The 26,556-nt window shown below is 26.5% G+C and overlaps 1 protein-coding gene across 2 annotated transcripts in view; it reads right to left on the bottom strand.

The window, feature by feature from the left end:
• Positions 1-708: 708 nt before the first annotated feature.
• Positions 709-26,556, bottom strand: part of LOC100199166 (uncharacterized) — a 70,117-nt gene continuing 44,269 nt past the window's right edge. Inside the window, exons 16-28 of one of the 2 annotated variants that reach the window (XM_065805952.1) lie at positions 21,213-21,351; positions 21,061-21,140; positions 14,036-14,096; positions 13,912-13,963; positions 13,518-13,612; positions 9,801-11,801; positions 8,095-8,160; positions 7,737-7,896; positions 7,578-7,657; positions 7,418-7,483; positions 6,934-7,088; positions 3,882-4,032; positions 709-1,188 (exon numbers count right to left, since the gene is read on the bottom strand). In XM_065805952.1, coding sequence (XP_065662024.1) covers positions 1,009-1,188; positions 3,882-4,032; positions 6,934-7,088; positions 7,418-7,483; positions 7,578-7,657; positions 7,737-7,896; positions 8,095-8,160; positions 9,801-11,801; positions 13,518-13,612; positions 13,912-13,963; positions 14,036-14,096; positions 21,061-21,140; positions 21,213-21,351 — 3,286 coding nt within the window. In that variant the 3' untranslated portion in view covers positions 709-1,008. The remainder of the gene's footprint in view (positions 1,189-3,881; positions 4,033-6,933; positions 7,089-7,417; positions 7,484-7,577; positions 7,658-7,736; positions 7,897-8,094; positions 8,161-9,800; positions 11,802-13,517; positions 13,613-13,911; positions 13,964-14,035; positions 14,097-21,060; positions 21,141-21,212; positions 21,352-26,556) is intronic. The other variant, XM_065805953.1, reaches the window with a different exon arrangement.

The raw sequence follows: 26,556 nt of genomic DNA, 5'->3' as shown, positions 1-26,556 counted from the left end.
TTTCTTGTTATAAAGGACATACATCTCAATCTTTTTGCCTTAAAAAAGGTAAAAACATACTTTAACTTTTGCTCATTTTAAAAAAATAAAGAAATCCGATCCACTGTGCCCAAACTTTCCCAATAGTTAACAGTTTGTTACAGAAGTTTTAAAACTGCAATAACAAACTGCTATATATATATATATATATATATATATATATATATATATATATGTATATATATATATATATATATATATATATATATGTATATATATATATATATATATATATATATATATATAATATATATATATATATATATATATATATATATATATATATATATATATATATATATATGTATATGTATATGTATATAAAACAATCAAAAATATTAGGACCCGTCAAAAATTTGGAATCCAATGAGGAACCTCAAGATCTCATCAAAATCAAAAAATATTTTTTTAGTTTTATAAAACGGATAAAATTATTTTTGATTTTCTTTCCTGATTTCTAAGATTCCTATTTTGCGAATTGTAATTATTTTTGGTCTTGTTTTTTAATTTTCGCCATATTTCAGTCTCTCTTTTTTTTATATATAAAAAAGAGTGTATGCGACAGCAAAAGAAAAAAAGAATATCAAGTGCACTAATAGATTACAACGCGCGCACCAATATATTCCATATTTATACTTAATGCCGTGTAAAAATAATAAAAAAACATTATTATAAGATATGGATTCATGTACTGCAAGCAGTAAATTTTATAAATACTATAAATATCCTTCTCTTACAAAACCTTTCACAAATACAATACACAATAGTAGAGAAAACTAATGGAACAGATTGCAACAATAATAAAAAAAAGAAAACACACTCAAAAAGACAAGTTACAACATAAATACAGAAAGTTATTCATAAATAAAATTTAGAGTTTTCGAAAATGAAAGTAATAATTTTAAATGTTAATTAAAGTTTTCTATAAATATTCAAACGTAAAATAATTATATGTACTGCTAATTATGCTCAAAAAAAGGTTTTTATCGGAGCGCTTTCTAAAAGATTTCCAATAAACTCCTTGAAAGCATAAAAAGACGGTCGCTCATCCTCGAGTAAGTTCCAACACTTAACACTGAGACTCCATAATTCAACAGGAAAACAATCAGGTTTTGAAAGACGCGCTCCTGACCTCAAATAAGCAGGTAACTAAAATAGAAAAAAATGGAAATATTATTTAGCATTAACTAAGCAATACAAACACACACACATGCTCACACACATACACACGCTTTTTAAGCCACTGTCATGCATGATATAACACTTAGCTTTATGTTGGATTTATGTATTGTGTATAGAAATTTATACCCAACACATATTTTTATAGTAAGTTAAATTACTGAAAACTTCCTTACTCAATTTTTTTATTTAAGACATATTCATTCGTTTTTATTAATATATATTTACATTATCTGTTTTATGCTAATCGAAAACTAGGGAGATAAAGTGTACACCTTGTAGATAACTCGTATTGTGATACCAAAACGAGCTCAAAAAGATTAAAAAACATGAAAAATGTTTTAAATAAAACTTTTTATTTAAAACATTTTTCATGTTTTTTAATCTTTTTATATGGATATTTAGTAGTCTACTAAAAAGTATATTAGAGAATAAAAAGTGGTGGTTGGAATATAGAACAGTCAAGAAATCATCAAACAACATCAAAAATCGATCCAGATATTAATTTTAATTTTTTAGTTTCAGCTAAATGGAAAGAATTTATCTAGTTTTTCGATGCGCTAAATGTGAAGAATTTCTCTAGTTTATTTCTTCAAAAGTATGTCAACATGATATTCAAAAGAAGCAAAGTAATATAAAAACTTCAAAAATTGTTTCATGATACGAATCCCAACGCTGTCTGTGATCTTAGTATAGAACAGCCTAAACTTTATTAGTGTTGTGTTGGAAAAGTTACATTTCTATTAAGTATGAAAACAAGTCTGCACATTGGCTAACTCTTGCTTTGAGAATTATTCAAGAACTGAGATACCCACATATGATTAGTACTGTATTGCAATGTACATAATACAATTTTTAAACTGTTCTATGTAGTTTGCTTTTAAAGTTTTAACACAAAGATATAGCTTTCTCTATAAAACAAGGAAACAAATATTTATTGTAAAAATTTGTTGAAAGATTGTGTTAAAACTGCTACTGCCACTCAGATTTTATTTTCTCAAATGAGCTACAACAAGCTATTTAAACTGATAATAAACTTACTCTTAGTGGTAAACAATTTGATCAGTAGAAAGCTGTAAATCTTTGAAACCTCTAAAAAGGTTTATGAACAGAGCCATGATTTCCTTCTGGCTAAAAACCAGAGCATAGTTGAAAACAAAAGAGATATGACAAATAAGGATGCTTTCTCAGAGTAACTTTATTCAACTTTATGTTTCAAATATAAATTGAAGTTAACAAATGTTTCTGCATGACTTTGATGACTGAGAGATAAATAAAGTCTAAAGTAGATAATTAAAGATGAGTTAAAAGTAGATAAATAAAGATAAAGTTCAAAGTACTCTTTTAAAAGAGAATAAATTATAATAATTCAAAAACATTCAGCTTAGCGTTTCTTTCATTGTAAGGACTATTAAAATACCTTTGCATCATATTGTAGAAATTAATGTTAGAAATATCTAAAGATCTAAAGAACTCATTTGGAAATGTTTTTAGCCAAAAATTGTTAAAGTTGCTATGTTCACATCATATGTTAAACATCATATGTTAAACATCATATGTTAAACATCATATGTTCAACATCATATGTTCAACATCATATGTTAAACATCATATGTTCAACATCATATGTTCAACATCATAAGTTCAACATCATATGTTCAACATCATATGTTCAACATCATATGTTCAACATCATATGTTCAACATCATATGTTAAACATCATATGTTAAACATCATATGTTAAACATCATATGTTAAACATCATATGTTCAACATCATATGTTCAACATCATATGTTCAACATCATATGTTAAACATCATATGTTAAACATCATATGTTAAACATCATATGTTAAACATCATATGTTAAACATCATATGTTAAACATCATATGTTAAACATCATATGTTCAACATCATATGTTCAACATCATATGTTCAACATCATATGTTAAACATCATATGTTAAACATCATATGTTAAACATCATATGTTAAACATCATATGTTAAACACCCCCATATGTATGGTAAAAGCCCCACATTTAAACGCCACCAAAAAAAAAGCCCCACTACATTTAAACGCCACCAATTTGAAAAAAAATCTTGTAAACAATTTAAAATTTGAAATTCAGTTTGTAAATTTAGATTTTATAAAACCTTCAATTATTTTAAGTATTTGGGAAAATACATGAATAGTTTAAAACTTTGAAACGATATTCCAAAATTATCATTATTTCAAATTGTCAAACTTCTTAGGAATAACTATATTTTTGAAATGACTATATCTCACATAAACTTCTAAGTAAGCCAGTGTGCCCCAAAAAAAAGTCTTGACACTGGTTTAATATATACATATATATATATATATATATATATATATATATATATATATATATATATATATATATATATATATATATATATATATATATATATATATATATATATATATATATATATATATATATGTATATATATATATATATATATATGTATATATATATATATATATTGTATATATATATATATTATATATATATAATATATATATATTATATATATAAAATATATATATAATATATACATATATATATATACATATGAATGTATGTATATATATATATATATATATATGTATGTATGTATAAAAATATTAACTTACATCAATAAAAGGGATTTCTTTATATGGAATAACTGGTAAGTCTTTGATTTCTGTTTGAAACAAGGTAAACATTTCCCATAACACCACTCCGTAACTCCAAATATCAGTCTTTTGAGTATATAAGCATTTTTCCATGCTTTCAAGTGCTAACCTTTAAATTTATCAAAAACATTTTAAATTAATACCAAAATTGATAATCAAAAATATTTATAAACAACAGATTAATGATATCCTAATATTTGTCTTTACTGTAAAACAACAACAACAAAAAAACTATAACAAAAAAAGCAATTTTAACACACTATATATATATATATATATATATATATATATATATATATATATATATATATATATATATATATATGATGGTCAAAATAAATTTAGTTAAATTCACTAATGAAGTTGTGTCTTAGGAGGGTTGTCTCAGAACTTCCTAGCCTAACAAAGAAAACACAAAAATTTTAAAAAAAATTATTATTTCCTAACATAGTCCCCTTATTTTTATTTCCTAACATAGTCCTCTTTTAGCATGATACACTTTTCCCAGCGATGTTCAATTGCTTCGATACCTTGTTTATAGTAAGAAGAATAGGGTGCGTGACGAAGCAATTCAAACTTTAATTCATTAATTTTAGCAATGGCAAAAAACAGATATGTGAACCGGTGCACTGTTTTAATGAAACAACACTTTCTTCTTTGCCAAATGCAGACTTTTTCCTTTGGTTTCTTCACTAAAACGATGTAATAAGTTTGCATAATATGCGTTGTTGATGGTTTTTCTTTTTTAAAGATAATCAATGAAAACTATCCCACGCGCAACCTAAAAAAGTGATGCCATAACTTTTCCAGCCGATGAAGTTGTTTTTGCCTTCTTCGGAGCTGATTCTCCTCTTTTGGTCCATTATTCCGACTGCTCTTTTGTTTCAGGAGTGAAATAATGAACCCATTTTTCATCCATAGCTATAAATCAACGCAAAAACTTGCTAAAGAATTCATCAAAATAACATCACAACGTTGTTTTTGGTCGATTGTGAGTAAACGCGGCACCCATCGTGTGCACAGCCTTTTCATGTTCAAATTTTCAGTCAATATGCGATGTACAGCACTTTTTGATATGCCTGCTATATCAGCTAACTCACACACTTTCAATCAATGATTGTCCAGTATGATTTTCAGATTTTTTAAACCATTTCTGATGGGGTGACCTCATTTGGTCGACAACTGCAGGTTTCATCTTGACGGGTCATCTGGCCACTTTTAAACTCTGCAACCCAATATTTCACAGTTGCAAATGAGGGAGCAGACTCCCCTAGAGTAGAATCTAGTTCACTTTTGATATCGGTTGGACTGAGACCTTTTAAATAAAAATATTGAATGACATAGCGATGACCAATTTTCTCCATATCAAAAATTTACTGAAAATGTTCACTATTAATGGTCGCTAATCTGAAACGAAAAAAACAAAACAAAAATTAAATTTCACAATTAAGCTTTCAGAGGTTAAGACTTTCCGTCATGTTTATTTTTTTTCAAAATTTTTGTGTTTTCTTTGTTAGGCTAGGTAGTTCTGGGACAACCCTCATATATTTTTAAAAGAGCTCTATTATTTCTGAAATGTTGCAAATGTTTCTGTAACCTTTTTTTAAAAGCTTATGCATTAACTCTAACAATATCAAAAAATTAATTCAAACTATTCCAAATTCATAAGAAAAATATGAAGAGCATTGCAATGAACACCATAGTAGAATATTAGTTATTATATCATAGAAGAACAAGTTATTTGATGCAATACTTAATAAATATACTTGACTTGAAATTTGAAAAAGAGATAAAAACAACAGTTGATCGATGCCGAAGAACATTTTAAAATATATAAATCATTGTGCAGCATTAAATGTAGATGTCATAGAAATCTACATTTAATGCCATCTCCCTCTCCCTCTCCCCACCATATTAAGTCATAGACAAAACATGCAAAAAATAATCCATTCATAATCATTAAATGTAGCCTGCTAGAAAACAAAAATAAATAGTCATCACCTATAAAATAAAACTCTGAAATTCCTGAAGAGTGTCTGAAATTCCTGAAGAGTGTCTGAAACTCCTGCAAAGTGTCTGAAATTCCTGAAGTATAATGATTATGAGCAAAACGTATAAGACTTGGTTTGGTTTGAGAACTTATTTTATCAAACTTTGGAAAATCCATTACAACTATTTTAAAGCTAAAAAATCTTCAAAAAATTGTTGAGGACAAAATTAAATGTCATTAAATACCAGATTAAGTAAACTTTGTTTTGTATACTACTGTAAACATCATTTATAAAGTGTGTTTATTTTATATACTACTGTAATCACCTTTTATAAAGTGTGTTTATTTTTTATACTACTGTAATCACCTTTTATAAAGTGTGTTTATTTTATAGACTAAAGTTAAAACCTTGTATAAAGTGTGTTTATTTTATATACTACTGTGAAAACCTTTTATAAAGTGTGCTTATTTTTATATTGCTGTGAACACCTTATATCAACTTGTTTCTCCGCGCAGCGGCTTTGTTCGTCAAGGTTCATGTTTTGGAGTTATAGAGTTGAGAGAGGGTTATAACCACAAGTAGCCTCCTAATCTGTAGGGCCTTCTCGACCTTGGGGAGGTGAATTACAAAAAAAAATTAAAAATAAAGTGTGGTTATTTCATATACTACTGTGAACACCTTTTATAAACGGTTTTTATCTTGTAAATCATATTTACAAAATAAATTAGCCTAATCATAACTACACGACCTGTGATAAGAAGTTAATGTGTCTGATGACAAGAAAGAATCAGTGGAAAGCTAAAAAAAGATTCTACAATATCTTATTTTTCAAATTCACAAGAAAATATTTTTGTAAACATGTCTGTAAAATGCTGCAACTATCAGTTTAATTTTATACAAAAAAAAAAAATTATAACAGAAAACAACTAAATTATAAATTAATGTTGAGCAGAATAGCAATTATTAACTAAATAAAGAAAACTAATAAAACTAGTGTAAAAATTTAAACCATTACTTACCACTGAACAGGTAACTTTTGGAACTTTTCATTGTCATAATAACCTTTATCAAATAAAAAACGACTCAAACCAAAATCAGATAATTTCACTAACTCTTTATCAGCAACTAGAACATTTCTACAGGCTAAATCACGATGGAGAATATTTTGTGTGTGCTAAAAGAAATATATATTTGAATAAATATTTTTTTAAATTTTATTCATTTGTATAATATACTTATACATTATATAATTATAATATTTATTTTATAGTAATTTATATTTTATAGCTTTTATACTTTATGATAAATCTAAGAAATGCCTAATGTAAAATGCCTAATGTAAAATGTCTAATGTAAAAAACTACATTTTGACTTGATTTCTAGTTTGGGCAACTGTAAGTTAAAACTTGATTAGAGGTTTATTACTATAAAGAAGTGTTTTTATTCTTTTCTTTCATATTTTTTTTACACAATGTACTGAACCAACAAAAATTATAAACTTACTAAGTAGTCAACACCATGCGCAATTTGCTTACAATAAACCAATAAATAACCTGAATTTAACTCTTTCTAAAAAGATATGTTTGCAAGGAATAAAAGAATGCTAAATGCAAAAGATAAACTTGACACATTCCTCAAATGTCTCTAGTGAATAAAAAATTACCTTTCTTAATGGAATAAACTGGTCTAAAGAACCCATTGATAAATACTCAGTGACGATTGAAAAATCAGTGTCTGAACCTTCTAAAATAAAATATTATTTAAAATGAGCTAGTAAACATTTAAAAAATACCATATAAATAAAATGAATAATAGCTCAAACCTGCACACACTCCATGCAACTTAACGATGTATTGGGAATCTGAAATTTCTCTTTTGGAAAGGGCAGCCATTGTTTTAGCTTCTCTACGAAAATCTTGTATGTCTTTAGAAATATTAGAAGTTGTGTCTTTTTGTAGTAATTTTTTAATTGCAACTGGAACCTGATACATAGAAACAATAAAATTATTAAAATAATTGATTTATTACAACCAATAGAAAAATGTTAATCAATCAATATGATAATAATTTGAATTTAAAATACAATTGATCACATTGATCATACTTAAAAAAATATTGATTGATCAAAATGATCAATGAAAAAAACCTTTAAAAATAAGTCAAAACAATAATATTTTTACATTAAGTTTGATTTTATTTTTATCTGTAAACAACCACAAGCCTTTAAAAACTTCTCCAAACTGACCCTAGAGTAAAATTTAAAATAGAAAATTGTGTAACTATGTTATTTTTGTTATGTTTTTATTAGTTATTATGCTATCATGTCATTATGATCAACAAAATAGAAAGTATAAATAATATAAGTATATATATAAAGTATAATCAATCAATATATTTTTTTCGATTAAAGATCTTACAATTGAGGTCATTTAACAAATAGTGAGAAACTAATCTTAAGTAAATATCATGAAATAGCATTAATAATACAAACAATAATGATAATAATAATGATGATAAATTAACAATTATAAGAATAATAAGTAAATTATACAAAAATAAACCAATATCAATTTTAAAACAGCAATTGAATATTATGTACAGACAGGAAAGTTACAAACAGTTATGTACTGACAAAAGGAAACAACCTACCATGTAACTAAAACAATTACTGCGAAAAAATTAACAATGATTTAATAAATAGAATAATCCTAATATCAATAATCATAACTGAAAAAATAAAAGTAACATAAATACTTCATTAATAACAATAAAAAAATAAACAAATAAATTTTCAATAACAGTGACAAACAAAATGTTTGTGTCACACACAAACATTTAGTCAAGAAAAGTATAGTGTGTTAATAATAAATGAAAGTATTCAAATTAAAAAGGAAATGATATCATAATGGCCAGCTAACACATATCGTTCTTCAAAATAAATTAAATTTTAAAATTTTTTCTTTTTTCGTTTCTTTAAAATAAATTAAATCTAAAAAATTTTCTTTTTTCAATTCTTTAAAAGGGGAGCAATTTATATATTTTATTTTAATTCTTTTTAGCTACTTTCCATTTTAGAATATTTTCTTCTTTCAACTTTGGTTTTTTGTCTTTCTTTTTTCTTTTCTCATTTTTTTTTTCTTTTGTTAATTTGTTTGATTTAGTTTTTAATTTTTTGTTACGTTTTTTTTTTTTATTCTTTTTTATTCTTTTTTCTTCACTCTCTTCATTTTTTTTTTTTTTTTCTTATTTTATTCATTTGCTTTTTTTTTAAATTTGTTTATAAAATTCATTATAAAAAAGCATCCGCCGTTCCGGAAGTCTCTGCACTGTCTTGAATGAATTATTAAAAATAATATAAAGTTATTAAAAAGAAATTTATTATTTATAATATTATTATATATAATTAATATAAAGTTATTGAAAAGAAAAAAAACTGATGTAAAAAGAAATATGTGATAAAAATGTTTAAAAGAAGTTTAAATTAATTAATAACTCTACATATAACGAATCGAAAAATTTTAAAAACAAAACAACCTAAACTAAAAGTATAATGAACAAACAACCTAAATTAAACATAATAAGAACAAACAACCTACACTTAAACAAACGACATAAATTATACATAATAAGAACAAACAACCTAAACTTTAAGTATTATGAACAAACAACATAAATTATACATAATAAATACAAACAACCTAAACTTAAAGTATTATGACCAAACAACATAAATTAAAGATAACAAGAAAAAAAGTTTTTTAAACAACCTAGTATAGTAGTAAACAAACAACATAAACTAAAAGGTAATAAGCTTATTTATACTAAACCAAAGACCTTCATAACTAGATAAATTGAATTAATAAAATTAACTAAATTTTTAACTTACCTGACCTAAACTCTCCTCAATTTTTAAATCTTTACGCTCAATAAATCGAAACATGGATGGCAAATGCTCTTCAGAAAAAGTAAACATTGAATTTTTGTTTTGAGACTCTTCGATCCCTGAAGGAGAAGAAAAATGACCTGATGAAGACCTAGAGAGTATTGTTGAATCTATAGAAGGTTTTAGAGGCATTGTTAAGTCAGATTTTTGAAAAGTAGCTTGAGAAATAATTGGAGATCCAGTAATAAATTGAGGGTTTAGAACTTGTAAAGACTGAATAGATGTTACTGGAGAACCATTAAAGTGAGCTCTAGGAAAAAGCTGAATAGGTTCTTGAGTAGAATTATGAGAAATGTATATAGTTCTAGAAGCAGGTGCTATTGTACAATGAAGAGAAGATTGGGTTGCTGATGTCGAAAATCTTGTATTTACGCCAAGCAGACGAGGCTGTATACTTTGTTGTTTCAACATTGGAAATGTTTGTCCGTTTTCAGATAAACTATTAGTTTCAGGAATTTGATGTGAAACTGCAACAGAATAAATATCTGTTTTTAAAGCATAATCTTTATTTTTCCTTGACTGTCTTTTACCCTCAGAATGACCCCCATAACTTCGATTAACTGAACTTGAAACAATCGGCTTACCACCTTGAAAACTAGACTGAATTGTTGAAGTAGTACCAACAGAAGCTATACCAGGATTATTTGTGAAAACATTAATGGTAGAGATGACAGCAGCGTGCGAGGTACTTAAATGTGATATAAAAGGGTTAGGGCTACTTGCTTGCAAATCTTTAAAATCTTTAACAACAGATTGAATTTCACTTTGTGTTTTATTAGAAGCATTGTTTGAACTAGTAAATATATTTTTTCTTATCAATTCTAAATCTTGTAATGACCTGTATGGATTTGAAAAATCGTTGTCATCGTGTTTGACAGAACTCTCTTCAAACTCATTTTTAAAAAATCTAGAAAGTTCACTAGAGAATGGCGGAGGATTCAGAGGAATGTCTTTTTTTCCAAAAAACCGATGAGGTAAACTTATGCCTATATTAAATGGGTTTGGACCTTGAAGAGCCATTTTAGCAATTTTTTTAGTATTTTCGGTATATTCATTAGATTCTTCCTGAAACGAAATACTGCGTTTCCCATAAAAGCGTTCTCTCTCAAAATTAATGCGTTCCTGTAAATATTGCCGTGTTTTAGGGTTCCGGAACCACTCACGCTTTGGCTGATCAGAAGTATCACGACGAACTTGCTCAGGAGAATCTGGTGGAGTTGGTGGAGGAGATATTTTAGCAAAATCAGCCTTTGCAACAGATGCTAAACTATCTAACTTTGGAGCATAATCCTCACGAGTGCTTACAGCACTGTTAAAAGTTTGAATATATGGTTTTATTTGTTGAATATGTGAATTACATTTTATATCAACATAAGGAGAAGAACTGTTTGCTTGAGACAAATCAAGTAAAATTGAAGCTGTCTTAATGTCAATATCAGATTCACTTTGATTATTTTTATTTTTATCAAAACAATATCTTGATTTTTCAGAACTGAAGTTTTCAACTTGGTCTTGGATGCTGCAACTTTTGTTTGGTAGAAAACTTGTTCTATAGAATGATTGCTGATAGGTATCTACATCATTGTTATCTACTGTTTTTTGATTAACCTTTAAACTTATTAAATCTTTTGAAAAATTTACTTCTGGTGCTTTATCACAGTCATCTAAAGAATACAAGTTAACAAGTTTATTTTGTGTTGGAGAACATGGGGCCGAGCGTGAATGTTTGTCTTTTATCAAAAGTTTTAGTTTATTATTTTGCATAATTAAATTTGAGTTATTTATTAAAGAAAGTTTCTCTGTCTGTTTATTATCAATCGAAGATAATTGTTCTGCTGGATTAAAATCGCCATTATCAACCTCCATATTTTCCTCTTGATGTATTCCATACACCATACTTGCACTTATTTTTTGATAGTTTCGGCTATCTGAAACTCCTGAATCCTGAAAAAATTTAAGACAAAATAGAATTTAGTTTAAATTTAAAACCTTAATTAAAATTTATTAGAATTACATTTAATTGACACTTCAGCATAAAAAAAATTTTGAGATGTCAAAAAAAAAAAAAAAAATACATAAGTTTTATCAAAATTAAAATTCTAAAACAAAAATCAGAATACCTTGAAAAGAATTTACAAAAATGACATTTTTTAATATGTACTATACTAATTTATAAACATTGAAAACATTACACCCTGTAAAAATATTAGACCTTATAACAATATTGTACAATTACACTCTATATCAACATTACAACCCAAACAATAACAACGTATAAAGCGTGAACACGAAATAAATGTGAAAGAATAAGCACATCATTTTTTTCAGTAGTTGTATCAAAATCTTTTTAATTGTTTTGTATTTTGTTTACAAAATGTTGTGGTTTCAAAAAAATATGTTAGTTTTTGGATTTAACTTGAAATTAGTTTTAAAAATGGCAAAAGAAGAAGACATAAGAGAAAAAATTATGCACAAGTATTTACAATATCCTAATAGTAGCTACAATTCGATAGCAAAATTGTTGCAAATACATCCATACACTGTTAGTCGTGTTATTCACCATTTTTCTCAAACAAAATTGATCAAACGTAAATCTGGTGGTGGAAGAAAGGAAGGTATAAATATAAAGATAGATATAAAACTAGTTAGAAGATATAAAACTAGTTAGAAAACTGGTTAACAATTTTAAGAATAACCCAAGCCTTTCACTAAGGAAACGCGCAAAAATATATGGATTTTCTCATAGTTTTGTTGCAAAAGTTAGAAGCAAACATGGTTTCCATTCTTTCAAAGCACAAAAAGTGCCAAACCGTTCTGAAACTCAACACAAAAGTGCAAGAACCCGTGGCAGAAAGTTGTATAACAATTTTATTTCTAAAAATATCTGTATTATTGAAGACAATGAAACTCATATCAAGTACGATCATCAACAAATTCCTGGTGCTGTTTATTATATTGCCAAATATAGAGGAAAAGCAGATAAGAAATTTAAATACACAAAACATGACAAGTTCACTAAAAAAGCTTTAATTTGGCAAGCTATTTGCAGTTGTGGCAAAAAATCAGCACCTTATATTTCTCAGTTCACACTTTCTGGTCAAATATATGTTAAATAATGTTTACAAAAACGCCTTTTACCTCTCATTAAATCACACAATAACAGACCTGTGTTCTGGCCTGATTTAGCTTCAATTCATTATTGTAAACTAGCTATGGAATGGTATAAAAAGCATAATTTGAAATTTGTGCCTAAAACAGAAAACCCCCCAAACTGCCCAGAATTGAGAGTTATTGAAAAGTACTGGGCTATTATTAAAAGAAAAATGAAAAAAAAACAAAAAAGCTTTGCAGAAACATTAAAGATATTAAAATATCATTTAAAAAAGCATCAAATAGTTTTGACTCTTATTCTGTGCACAAGCTTATGAGTACCACTAAAATAAAAGCTCGAAATTTTATTAGATTCCTACAGGAATAATTAATTTTTTTTTAATGTTTGATCTTCTTATATTATTGTATTCAAATTATTACTTGGTTCGAAATAAAAACTGAGGAGTACTTTTTTTTAGTTGTTTTTTTACTTTCACATTTATTTTGTAATTTATGTAATGTTAGAAATATATAAAAAAGAATATTATTTAGACATGTAAAAAATTATACCACCATGCTACTTTCATTTTTTTTGCAATCAATATCAATATGTGATTTCCAGTCAAAAGTAAAATAAATCTTTTCTTTTTCTCTTGTGGGTGCTACTAAATTAACAAACTATTTTATAAACTTCTATAGTTAGAGCTACTAGACAAAAAGATTTAATAAAGTTTAAAAAGCTTAGCAATGGTCAGAGCTAAAGTTAGATTCTATCAAGGTTAGTACATTAATCTAATTACAGATAATAAACAAAAAAGTTACTTCGTTTATTTTTTCATGCTTGTTTTTTCCAGTAGTTTTAAAATAAACTTTATAAAGATAAATATATTTATACAAAAATAAAAATATAAAATATTATATATTAAAAAATAATATTAACACAAAGTGAAAATATAAAGCATACTTCTCAAAAGCTCGCTGATGTTTTTATGAACCTCTGCAATATTCTTTCTTTCCTAAATTAAAGATAAACATTTAAAAGTTTTCTATCAACTTTTCTATAAAGACATGAATAAAGCAAATCTTACATTTGGTTTGAAGCATAGCATATCATTAAATAGTTTACGTAATATTATTGGACAGTGACATCTAAATATAAAAACCAATACATATGAAAAAAATAAGCATCAAGTATTTAATAAAAGTGAAAAATTTAATAAAATTTCAAAAGTGTAATAAGTTAGTAATAAATAATAATAAGTGTAATTAGTAATAAATTAAAATTATATTTATTCTAATTACTTAAGATTATAGTTAAGTTTTTTTTTTTTTAACAAATTTACTCAAAACAATCTTCAAGCAACCACTATTCTAATTGGAAGTTAAGTTAAGAAAAAGATGCAAGCAACCACTATTCAAGTTGTAAGTTAAAAAAAAGCTGCAAACGACCACTATTTAAGTTGGAAGCTAACAAAAAGCAAAAAACAGAGCAAAAGAACAAGAAGAGTTATTAAAATCTGCAAGTTGTCAAACTGAAGAAAATATGGAGATGGAAGAGAACATTAGGTCATATTTTGCATAAACAAAAAAAGTAGTAATTGTAAAAAAGAGAAAGAGATGCAAACTTACAAAAATGGGACAATATATAATTAAAAGAACCAGCCACAATATGTCAACAGTACTACATACAAAAGCAAAAAAGAGATTTAATGAGGTAAAGAATTAGTCTTATAATTCTCTACCTCATTGAACCTCCGCATCTTTTATTATAATCTTATTTCTCTTACACATTAATCTTTATCACTTTATCCTTCTCTTACTCCTGATAAGAAATACATAAAAATTTCTTAAAAAATTTCTTATCAAGAATAAGAAATGATAAAGAGAGACAATCCTAGCAAAATCCAACTTCACAATAATTGTATATGATTTCTATGATAGGTCAGTTGCAAATGACAATCTGAGAAGACTTCAAGTAGAGAACTCAGTAAGAATGCTGCCATTCATCAATATAGGAATATCAACGATATCACAGTAATAATTGGCAGTAAACAACTGAGTTATGTTTCGGTTAAAAATCACTATCCACTGCAAGCCTTTAGCTGTCCCAGAAGAGAAATTGCATTCAAGATTGGTTGCCTGTTCTAAGCGATGATAAAGTGATCATCATCAGTAAATAAAGCCACTTTTGAGTTAACAAATTTCAGGAAGATCATTAATATAGATGAGGAACAACACAGGATCAAGGATGAAACTTTATGGTGCCCCAGAAAGCACTGAAAACACACTATATAAAACAGATACACTATATAAAAAGTACTTATGGAGAAGACCATCATGCCTGACTTTATTAAAAGCCTTTCAAAAGCAGTAGCCTATTCCACACTGCATGTAATACACTAAAGAACCATAATCTTTTATAATGGTTAACAAGTCATTAGTAGAACAAGAGAATCAAAATTGATTGTCAGTATGTGTTAGACTCAAAATTAGATATAAGAAATTTGTTAATTAAAGACTGAATGACTTCACAAACAAAGAGTATAAATAAGTGATTGAGCAATAATGAGAGGAGTTAGAGTTTTAGAAAATTTTCCATTTCAAGAAAGCAAAAAAAACAATATTAAATTAAGGATTTGTTAAATAGTTTAAGGAGTATTGAAGAGAATTCTGAAACCTTTGCAAAAATGTGACAGGGATGTTGTCTGGGCAAGCTGAAAACAAGCTGAAAAAGAGATAAAGTAATAAACAACTTCAGCAACAGAAGTCAAAGTGATTGAATGTCTAACAACAGATTAAGCTGTTTCTCTGCAATGTAGTGAATAATCTTGACTCAATAATAGATAGTGTATAAGACCCTAGGCAAAAGAATAAAAGCTTTCATGCCAACCTGAACCCAAGAGATAATGAAGAAGATACAAAAAATACCAATCCAAGGACCATCACTAAGAAAATCACAAAAGTATTCCCAGTCAGCCTTAAAGTAGTAGTAAAGAGTACAATGAGTAGGTGAACATAGTAGAATAGTCAGAAGATTTAAACCTAACTTCACAACTAATAGATTAATTGATGTACAAGTATATACTTAAGCCAAATAATAATAGCCATTAACACTTAAATCTAAGGATTAAATTGTTGAATTTATATTAGCCTTACAAATAACAAGTAGATCTGATCAATTTGCACAAAATAAAATTTAATGGATGAGTAGTTACTTCAAAATTTGTTAAAAAGAGATTGAAACTAGGGATGCATCAAAGCCAAACCATTTACATTCATACAGCTAAAGTTTTCTTGTGTATTTATCTAACTATCATAACTATCTAACTATATTATTTTTAACAAACAATACTTCGACCCAGCCTGCATTTGGCCCTAAGAAGACGCCCATTGACAATTATTTTGAAATTTCTGATGCCAGCTAAATAATTATATACAGCAAACTCCCAGTTGTTCAACTGGTACTTATTCGAATTTCCTGCTTATTCAAAGCAACTTTTATTCCCTTTAAATTTTCCTTTACAAACTCATGAAAATATCCATCAGTTATTCAAACCAGCAGTTATTCGAAATTTAATTAGTTCAATTAATTTTTTGTTCCCCTTTGTCAAACACCCTGTCAGTTATTCGAAGTTTTTTTTTGGCTCAAGACAACATTACATTGCATTTCGAAATATAGTTTTACTGAATGTAATCAAAATATATGTATGTATTTTTGTAAAAAAAAATAATAAAAAAATTGAACACATTAAACATAGTGCAAAGAAAACTTTAACAAGGTGTCTACGCGAAGAAGACACTACCATGATCATAAAGAATTTGGACCTAAGAGAAAAAAGTGAAGTTTTGGAAAACATGATTCGTTGATGAAGATAAATTGTAAAAATTTTATTTTTTTAACTTTTTTTTGTTTTTTAAAAGGTAAAGACTTAAACATCTTATTTCAAAGTTTTTTTTCTTTTTTTACTCTCGCCTTCTTTTAAAATTTGATAGTAACTTGAAATATGTCACTTTAAAGAAGATTTTCAATTATTTGAACTTTTGGTTATTCAAAGTAAATTCTAATTCCCCTAGGAGATTTGAATAACCGGGAGTTTACTGTATTATGTATTTTAATACTACAATTACACTTCTTTTAATGCACAACATATTTCATTATCACTTTGTGAACTATCAATCAAGATTATTATAAAATATCCTTGAAAGGTTAAAGACTTTGCCTTTTTGCTTGCCTTTATCCTTGCAAGGCTATAGCTTTGCCTTTTTGCAATTTATTTTTTTATATAAGTTTTTTTTTTTAAATACAAAATCATAGTTATAAAAAGGAAACAATACAGGAAGCAGTTGCATATAGACATTAATTTTTTATATATGAAGTTAAAACTTAACTTTTTTTTTTTTACTGGTCAACCTTGACCAGCAAAAAAGAACTCATTAACCCATTTTTTATGCCGAATAATATTGCATTTAATCTCTTTAAACTATCAAGACTAAAGCGCTAAATTTAATAAATAATATATGAGTTGCTAAAACTTGCTGTTTCTAATTGTTGTGGGAAAGTTGTTCAACAGTTGCACAACAATCTTGTTTTACAATGGAAATTAGTGTTGCTAACTAAGTTATGCAACTTAAAGTCAGTTGTATAATAAATTTTATGTTGTAAAACAAATATTGTAAAAATAGAAACAAATCGGTTCCTGTAAAAGTTGCTGTACAATAAAATTGCGCAACTATTTTACATTATTTCTACAATTATCGAAAACCAAGCTTAAGTAATTTTAATTACCAAAAAATAACTTGCAAAAGTGGATGATAAAACAAGCATAACCCCTGGCTTTAGGCGAAGCCAAAACTTTAGCAAAAATGCTGAATTTTCAGTACATCATTAATTGAAGCATTATCATTATCAGTTAATAAAGATAAATGTTTTTTTCATATTTAATATTTCTAAGTATTATAATACTAGAGGTAGAAAAAGTAACAAAATTTTGTACTCAAGTAAAAGTACTGTTACTTGAGTGAAATTTTACTCAAGTACAAGTAAACATTACCGGTTGAAAAATACTCAAGTATAAGTAAAAAATAGCTTATTAAAAATGTACCCATTGTAAAAATTACTGCATTACTTTTTTAACAGTTTTTTAATTTTCTTTTAAAAAACTATTTTAAATTTTTTTTTTTTAAACTTGAATAAGAAAGATTATAACTCTAAACATCAGCAGTGCACATGTTTAATGTTTTCATATGGGGTCATCCAAAAATAACATCACACAACTTTTGACTTAAATACTATATTTTTAATTTTTTTTTAATTTAATTGCATGACATAATTTGTTTAGGACTAACTTCACTTAAAACATCAGTAAAAATTATTAGAAAACAAAGTTATAAAAAAGGGGCTTTTTTTTATCAAATAAAAGAATTAAATCATACTTTTTGTGAGTACTAACAGTACTAACACATAATAAATTTTTTTACTCAGTAATGTATATGATTTAAATGTACCGAAGTACAATACTTTAAAAAATATATATTCAAGTAAAAGTGCATTTTTAAAAAAAATTACAAAAAAAACTAATTAATTACAACGAGTAATGCAACTCGTTACTTTCCACCTCTGCATAAAACACAAAAACAGTTCATGTTTTAAATAAATAGAGAACTTTAGTTAATTATAGATAGTGCATAGCACCCTAACAAATAGGGTGCTATGCACTATCTATGTTGTCTCATTGCTGCTAATCAAAAACCAAAGTTGTAACAAAGGGCTCCTCATATGGCCACAACAATGCACACCAAAAGCACCAACATGGAAACCTTCCGTGTGCAACATAACACTATTAATACTCCAATATTTTACTCTGGTATTTTAAAATCAGCCACTTTGAGAACAATGACAGAGTTCAAAGAACTTTACTAAAAGCTGGTCTCAGAACCATTAAACTAAGTTTTAGAAATTAACCCCTATTAAAAGATAACAGAAATTTTGCATAGTCACTACCATTAAAAAAAAAAGCAAAAGCCAACAACTAGAGTCAAGAAGACACAGCATTCATCATCCTAGGCAGAAAAAAGTAACAGTTTTATATATATGTCAGCCTTTTTGGCCGATCAACAAAAATTTTTTGTTGACAAAACTAGATGTTTTACTCCTAATCCAACTTTTATTTGTTTTACTCCTAATCCAACCTAACAACAAAGTTACCTTAAAAACTGAAAAGACAGTAGCCAGAATAACATCTACCCAAGATGAGTATTTTTTTTTTGGAGATAATCACTAGCCTTTATTCAATCAAAAGTCTCGAAGCAGGAGAGTAATTTAAGCCAAAGTTAATTTCTCCTAGCATTTGCCTAGAAACTCAAGTCCTTAATGGCTTCAAAACATGTGATTGGTTGTAATGGATTAAATGTTACTGTGACATATTACATTATACTATTTTAAAAACATACTGTAGCATTTTAAGTTATTATTACGTGTGCAAGTATTATTGAAACAAATTACTGCAACATAATTAGGATTACAACTAATTAATTGTAATTAATTTTAATTACTTTAATTAATTTTAATTAATTTAATCAATTATAATTAAACTTTACAATAATTAATTACAATTAGAATTTAAATTATTTTTATTTTCTAGAACACTCTATAATACTCTCTAAACTTTACTGTGGTTTACTGGTTTTCCTGCCTACTAAAAAAGAGCATTTATCACTCTTCTATTCCTTCTACCTTTACTACTGCTAATTTGTTAACTGTAAAAACAATAAAGCAATTATAATTTCCAAGATAAAATTACCAAAGTAAAAATTTTTTTTTTCTTCTGAGTTTTAAATACTGTTTCCCACAAACAAAAAACTACTCTTTTTACAAAATCAAAAAAAAAGCTTTGTTTTACACATTTAATGGCAGAAGAGTTAATTTAACTAAATTTAGACTTTAGCGAACACAAGCAACCTGGTTTAAAAGATGATTTGAGTAAAAAAAAAATTTTTATCAAAGTAAAAGGACCATTGAGATACCAGCAAAGTTGTCTTGGGATCATTATTTGTCATTAGATGTCAAATTATAAATAAGCTTTTAAAACAAATATTTTAATTTGGTTCCTACTTTAAACTCTAAAACATTGTAATTCAAAGACACTTTAATGTAGGGGACAGCTATACTCTACTGTACTACTGTAAGTGACAGCTGTACTGTACTACTGGAGGTGACAGCTATACTGTACTGAACTACTGTAGGTGACAGATAGCATGGCTATATGGTTGAGCATATTCAAAATACACTTTTACAGTTATTTAAATAGATTAAAAAGCTCAAAGAAAAATATTTGAAAGAGCACTTTGTAATCAAGCTACGTCATGGAAACTAATGAGAAAGTTGAAAATTATCTTAGAGAAGTTTACTACTGCTACCCAAAAACTTAAACTGAGGAGTTTACACCAGGACATTAGTGTTAATTGTAATTAATATAGGTAATTTATCTGCTAAAGCTATTAAAAAATTATTAAAACAAAATTTTTTTAAAAACAAAAAAACTCCGCAGTATAGGAACAAGTCTACTCGAAACAAGAAAAAAAAACAGAAAAAGAATTTAAATTCTGTCAAAAATCTTGCAAAACCGTTTGAATAAACGAGTTGAACCTCAACTTTCAAAAAGACTCTAGAGAATAAATTTTTCCTTGGTTAAACTTTATCCAACTAGTATTCAAAATCACCATCACACTTCCAAAGACTCAAGTTAGCATTAAACAAGTGTTTCCTGAATTCAAATTTTTAATGTCAGACTAAAGAAACCATATGACATCCAGAGTGTATGATTTATAAGCAAGATGTACTGAGATCAAACTTACTGTGTCCTTGGTAGTATCAACTTACTTCTTTCTACAGTGGATTTCTTTAAGATTTTTATTTAAGATTGATAGGTAAACAGTATGTTTTTGAAAAAGTGCCCCCATATCTTTGAAGAGGTAAATATAATTAAAAAAAAAACTGTTTTGAGCAAATGCTCTAAAAGTATAACAAAAAATAAAACATTTAGGTCATTGAAAACTATTATCAATTAAAAATATGTTAATGTGTAACATGGAAAAAAAAATTAAAAAATCTTACGGTGATTCTAAATTCATAAATGCCAAAGTTGAACTATACGAAGAACATTTATTCAAATACTCATGAAAAAAGTTCTTCATCTAAAGAAAAAAAATTTAAATTAAAATATTTATTTATTAGACTTAGCTATCTTTAAAGTTAAAAATACATACCTCAAAATATGTCATTGTTTTGAATGGTTTTTCCAAGGTAAATAATTGCAAAATTGTTAAAGCAAATGCCCAAATATCTGTTTCTTTTGTATATACTGGTTTGTCTGCTAAAAAAATCTCAGGAGCATAATGAGTGCAGCTGAATGTAAAAAAAGAATTGAAACAATGACTATCAGTTTTATTACTTATACTTTATATTATACTATATATACTTTAACAAGTAGTAACTACCTATATTATATATTATACCTATATTATATATTATATATATACTTTAACAAGTAACTACCTAATTAATTTAACAAGTAACTACCTAATTAATTTAACAAGTAACTACCTAATTAATTTAACAACCAATATATAACAATAGTTAGCCTAGTAACTAAATGAAAAAATGTTCTCATTCTTTGGCTAAATATATATAATTTTAAAAGTAAAATTATTGTAATCTTAGAATAAATATAATATAATAAAACAATGATTCATAACATAACAACAACAACAACAACAACAACAATAAAACCATTTGCTATTTGTACATAGTGCCAAATTAATCTTCAAATATTTAACTTATTAATTGACATTGCCTTTCATGGGTTATGACCAAACTCAAATAGCCTACACTTTTTATTAGATTAGGTTACAAAAGCAGTTTTTTAGCATTATTTAAAATTTTAAATAAAAATAGCATAATAAATTTCACTCAAAAATGCTTTTTTCTGTCTGTTAGAACTTTACACATGACTTAAGTAAAATAATAAATCAAAAACACACTGTTTATTTATAATATCATGTTGCAAATAGTTTACAATCAATAAGAATCTAGAATCATTGAGATATGAAAATATATATTATAGTTTCTAAAATGTTTGTACAGTACTAAGTTCTCTAAACATTTGATTAATTATTGAATAAATATTGTTTATATACTGTTAAATTGCCATAATGTAATGATTGAACTAACTGATGCAGATTTAGCAGATTGAAACTTTTATTTTAAAATTATAATAATTATTATAAGTTCCCTTTTTTTAATATATATTATATAATATATATATAATTTTTGCTTCTTTTATTATGTGGCAATATTAAGAGTTACAACTGATATTTTATTTCAAACATGGTAAAAAAATCTCCATTAAAGTATTTTGGATTCACGATAACCTTTATAATTTATGAATATATGACAATCGCAAAGAAACAGATATTCTTTTTAAAAAACTAGCAAAATAATATATTTCTTGAATGATGAGTCTATAAATATTCAATGTTTATATTTCAGACCTATTAGGTGACATCTAAAAATGTGAGATGACTTTTTAACTATTTAAGGTATTTAATAGTTAAAGTAGCAAAATAATCATAAATTATTATAAATTAAGAGACTTTTTACCATAAAAGTATCCTTAAGCTTGGTTTCCAATAATTGTTAAAAATGTAAAAATAGTATAACAATTGCACATCAATTTTGTTTTATAATGGAAACATTTTTGAGTATAAGATGCGCAACGTTGGTTGTTCAACAAAATGTTGTAAAACAATATCTAAAGAAATATAAACAAATCAATTTTTGAAATAGTTGTACAACAAAATTGCACAATTGTAGATTTCTACAACTATTGGAAACCAAGCTTTAGCATATCATGCAAAGTTTTTATTTGTTTTCATAATTCCTTTTTACAGTGCCTTTTTAGAGGTTGTCTAAAAAATGGTCATAATTAGAAGAACCATACAATGTAACATTTAAAATAAAAAAAAGTAAGCCATTTATTGAAGTAAAGAATGAAATAAAAGTAGTGTAATGGCAACACATTAAAGAAAAGCAACCTTAGTAGATGGTAACTTTGTAACAAGTTAAATAAAGATAAATGGTTTCCATAAGAAGAAAGATAATATGAGAAGATTTCAAATAGAAGACTTAGTAAGAGTGTTCTCTCTCATCAATATAAGAATATCAATAACATTACAATAATAATTGTCAGTGAATTTGCTGAGATTAAAATTCATCAGTTAATGCAACTCCCAAACTGTCAGAAGTAAGCCCAAATTTAAAAATGGATGCCTGTTTTAAGCAATCAGTGATGACTTTTTTATCAACTCTGGAGTATATAGTTTGTCACATTGGTTTGACAAGGTTCTAATTTTTTATATTAGGAGAATTTAGAAAAAAACCTTTTAATTTTTTTTTGTGTTAAATTAAAATTATTTATATTACTATTTTTTAATTTTTTTATGCATTCTTTTTTAGTTGATGTAAAATATAATAATACATAAATATAAAATATAAAAATATAAATAAAATATATAAAAAAAATATTGAAAAATATAAAAAATAAAAAATATAAAAATACGTAAATAAATAATTATTATTATTATATAAATACTTTTATATAATTACTTTTATATAATTAAATACTTAGACATGAAAAAAAAGAAAAAAAGATTTGTTTGCTATTCTCCTAATATAAAAAAATCAGTTAGAACCTTGTTAAACCAACGCAACAAGTTTTTTTATCAATAAATTGAGTAAAAATTATATAAATCAAAATTTATTGCATTTAGGCAAAATCAAAATTTATTTCATCAAAACTTATGGCATTTAGGCAAATAAATTTATTTTTACAGTGTATACTTTTCCTTCAATAGTCAAATCAGAAAACAATTTAGCAAAATCCTTTCTTGGGCAATCATGCTTTTCTAGATTCTTTAATTTTTGGTGAGGAAAAATTGTTTCTAATTTTTCAAAAAGATTTAGGACTTAAAGAAGTTTATTTTGACCAATGTCGATGACTTAAATGCCTTGATTTAAATCATCGACTGTAGTCAATGATTTAAATGCCTAAAATTAATATTTCTTAATTAAATCAAAATTACTATATAAGACATAATGTTACATGAAATATATTTTTTTTTTATATGAATAAAACATGGAATTATTAAAGGATGAGATGTTTGTTTGTTTCTTAATGTTTTAATTAACATTAATTCTACAATAGTAAACAAGCACATAAAGATTTTTTTTTCCCTATGGTTAACTATAAAAATTATGGTTACTTATCAAAATTATGGTTAAATATCAAAATTATGGTTAACTATCAAAACTATGGCTAAACCAAATAAAACATACAGATTTTTTCATGAGATGAAACCAAATTTTTAAATAACTTGAAAGACTGAAAAAAATTCTGCTCTGGATAATTCAACAGATATCCAAGATAAAACTTAAATAGCAGTATCTGTTAGATAACATTTTAATTTTCTAGTTGTTTTTAAATCAGTGAAGACTGAAACTATATTTAACTAAATGCAAAAACTCAAACAGTTATTATTATTAACGAATTGCTGATGAACCAAGTGACCTGTTATAAATTTTTTTTTGTTAATTTACCTCCCCAAGGCCGAGAAGGCCACTATAGATGAGGAGACTACTTAATTGTGCTCATAACCCTCTCTCAACTCTCCGAAACACGAACCTTGACAAGCAAGGCCGCTGAAAAAATTTTTTGGAAGGCCTTTTGCCTGATCTAATTAATCAACGTTTTCTTTTAGGGAAAAGAAAAAAATATCTGATTATTTCCGATTCCAGGAAACATGCTTAAAAGTATTTCTCAATTTGAAATGGAACTATTAGCAAAATTGATTTTTGAAAGTGTTGACTAGTATGGTTCATATAAGTTTAGTAGAAAATAATAAAGATTTTACAGAGGACTTTGAAAGTGGTTGTAACATAAGTTGTATATAGCACACAAAAAGCTAACAATGTCCCAATAATAGAAGGTAATTTTTAACAAACCTAACGCAACTTGGTTCTACCAATTTTATTTGGTTTTTTATATTGATGCCGAGGTCATACTTTGAGCTTGTCTTGCCAGGGTGTCAGGTAAATATTATGTGCAAGCCAAGTAGGTTGCTAATTGTGATTGTCAAAGAAACTTTTTACTACCAAATTCTCTAATAGGACATTGACTGCGTAGTTGGATAGATCTACACCTGGTGCATGACATTTAACATGTGCATATACAAAGCTATTTTCCTTGACAAGAGAGTTATTGACACCTCAAAATTGTTTTGTTTGCTTTGTGTTGCCATTGTTTTGCTTCTCTAACATCTTCTTAGAGATCATGATGAGGATCAGCTTTAATATTGAACTTATCAAAAATTCCACTGAATACTTCAACCAATCAGATTAGTCACCTTGTATGACTCTTTGACCGCACCCGGTTAGGAAGGCTGCCATCCAGCTAAAAGTACTTGGCTTGATGCCTTACATTTTATGGAAATTACTTTTTCTAAAGAACTTAGATGTTTAGTATTTAGCTAAGTTTAGAAAAATAAAGATAAAAACACTTTTAAAAGCAAAGATTTTAAATTAAAAATTGTTTACAGTTTTCAGTCAAATAAAAATCCTTTTTACACTCAATTAAAAAAATTATTGAAGTGTTTGAAGATGCATATGCAGATCAAACTTTTTTAAAAATTAACAAAATTAAAATTTCAAGATTCAAGAATTTTCTGATTATAAGGAATAGGAAAAAGAAATAAAAAGGTTTCTTAAAAGAATGTTTGCTATATACAATTCTAATTTTAATATTGAACAAAACTAACTACTTTTTTTTAATTTTAGGTGCCCCAAAACTTTTAGGTACCCCAAGAAGTCTTTACAGTCTTATCACAGAGCACCACAGAAGAGCATTTGAAAGGAAGTTCACGCCTCCTTCCATACCGATGTTATATAACTTGCCCAGAGGTGGCATTAAACCACAGATCTCTAGCTTCTGAGGCAAGCGTGCTAATCAGTGCACTATGGCTGCTCAAAATGATAGCAATACTTGATAAAATTAACTATGAAATACCAAACTAAAAGCCTTTACAAAAAGAAATGTTTTTTTTTGTGATAAATATTAAGTTCAAATCACATTTAAAATGAAATACCTTAAAATACTATTATTTTAACAATCAAAAATGACTTTGTCATCATTTATCAAAAACTTACATACTTATATATTATAACAATTTTTCCTTAAATAGAATAACTTTTATTTGTAATTTTTGGAATTTCATTGTCAGTTTTCATACATCAATGTAGTATCAGACTAATGGTAGAACACACAACAATCCAGAGATTCAAGGTTCAAATACACAGTGTGTCTCTGAAAGTGTGATTTCCTTTTCTCTCAGCACAACAGCCATTTGTGGTTCAGAGATTAGGGTAGAGAGAATTGCAAATAAAATTAAACGGTTGCCTCTGGAGCCTTGGAAAGAAAGTAGGTTTAATTTTTAAAAAAATCTTTTATGAAAAATCTTTTATGAAAAATCTTTTATGAAAAATCTTTTATGAAAAATC

The sequence above is a fragment of the Hydra vulgaris genome, chromosome 09, assembly GCF_038396675.1.
Source record: "Hydra vulgaris chromosome 09, alternate assembly HydraT2T_AEP".
Lineage (NCBI taxonomy): Eukaryota > Metazoa > Cnidaria > Hydrozoa > Anthoathecata > Hydridae > Hydra > Hydra vulgaris.
This window is presented reverse-complemented; position numbering and strand designations above follow the sequence as displayed.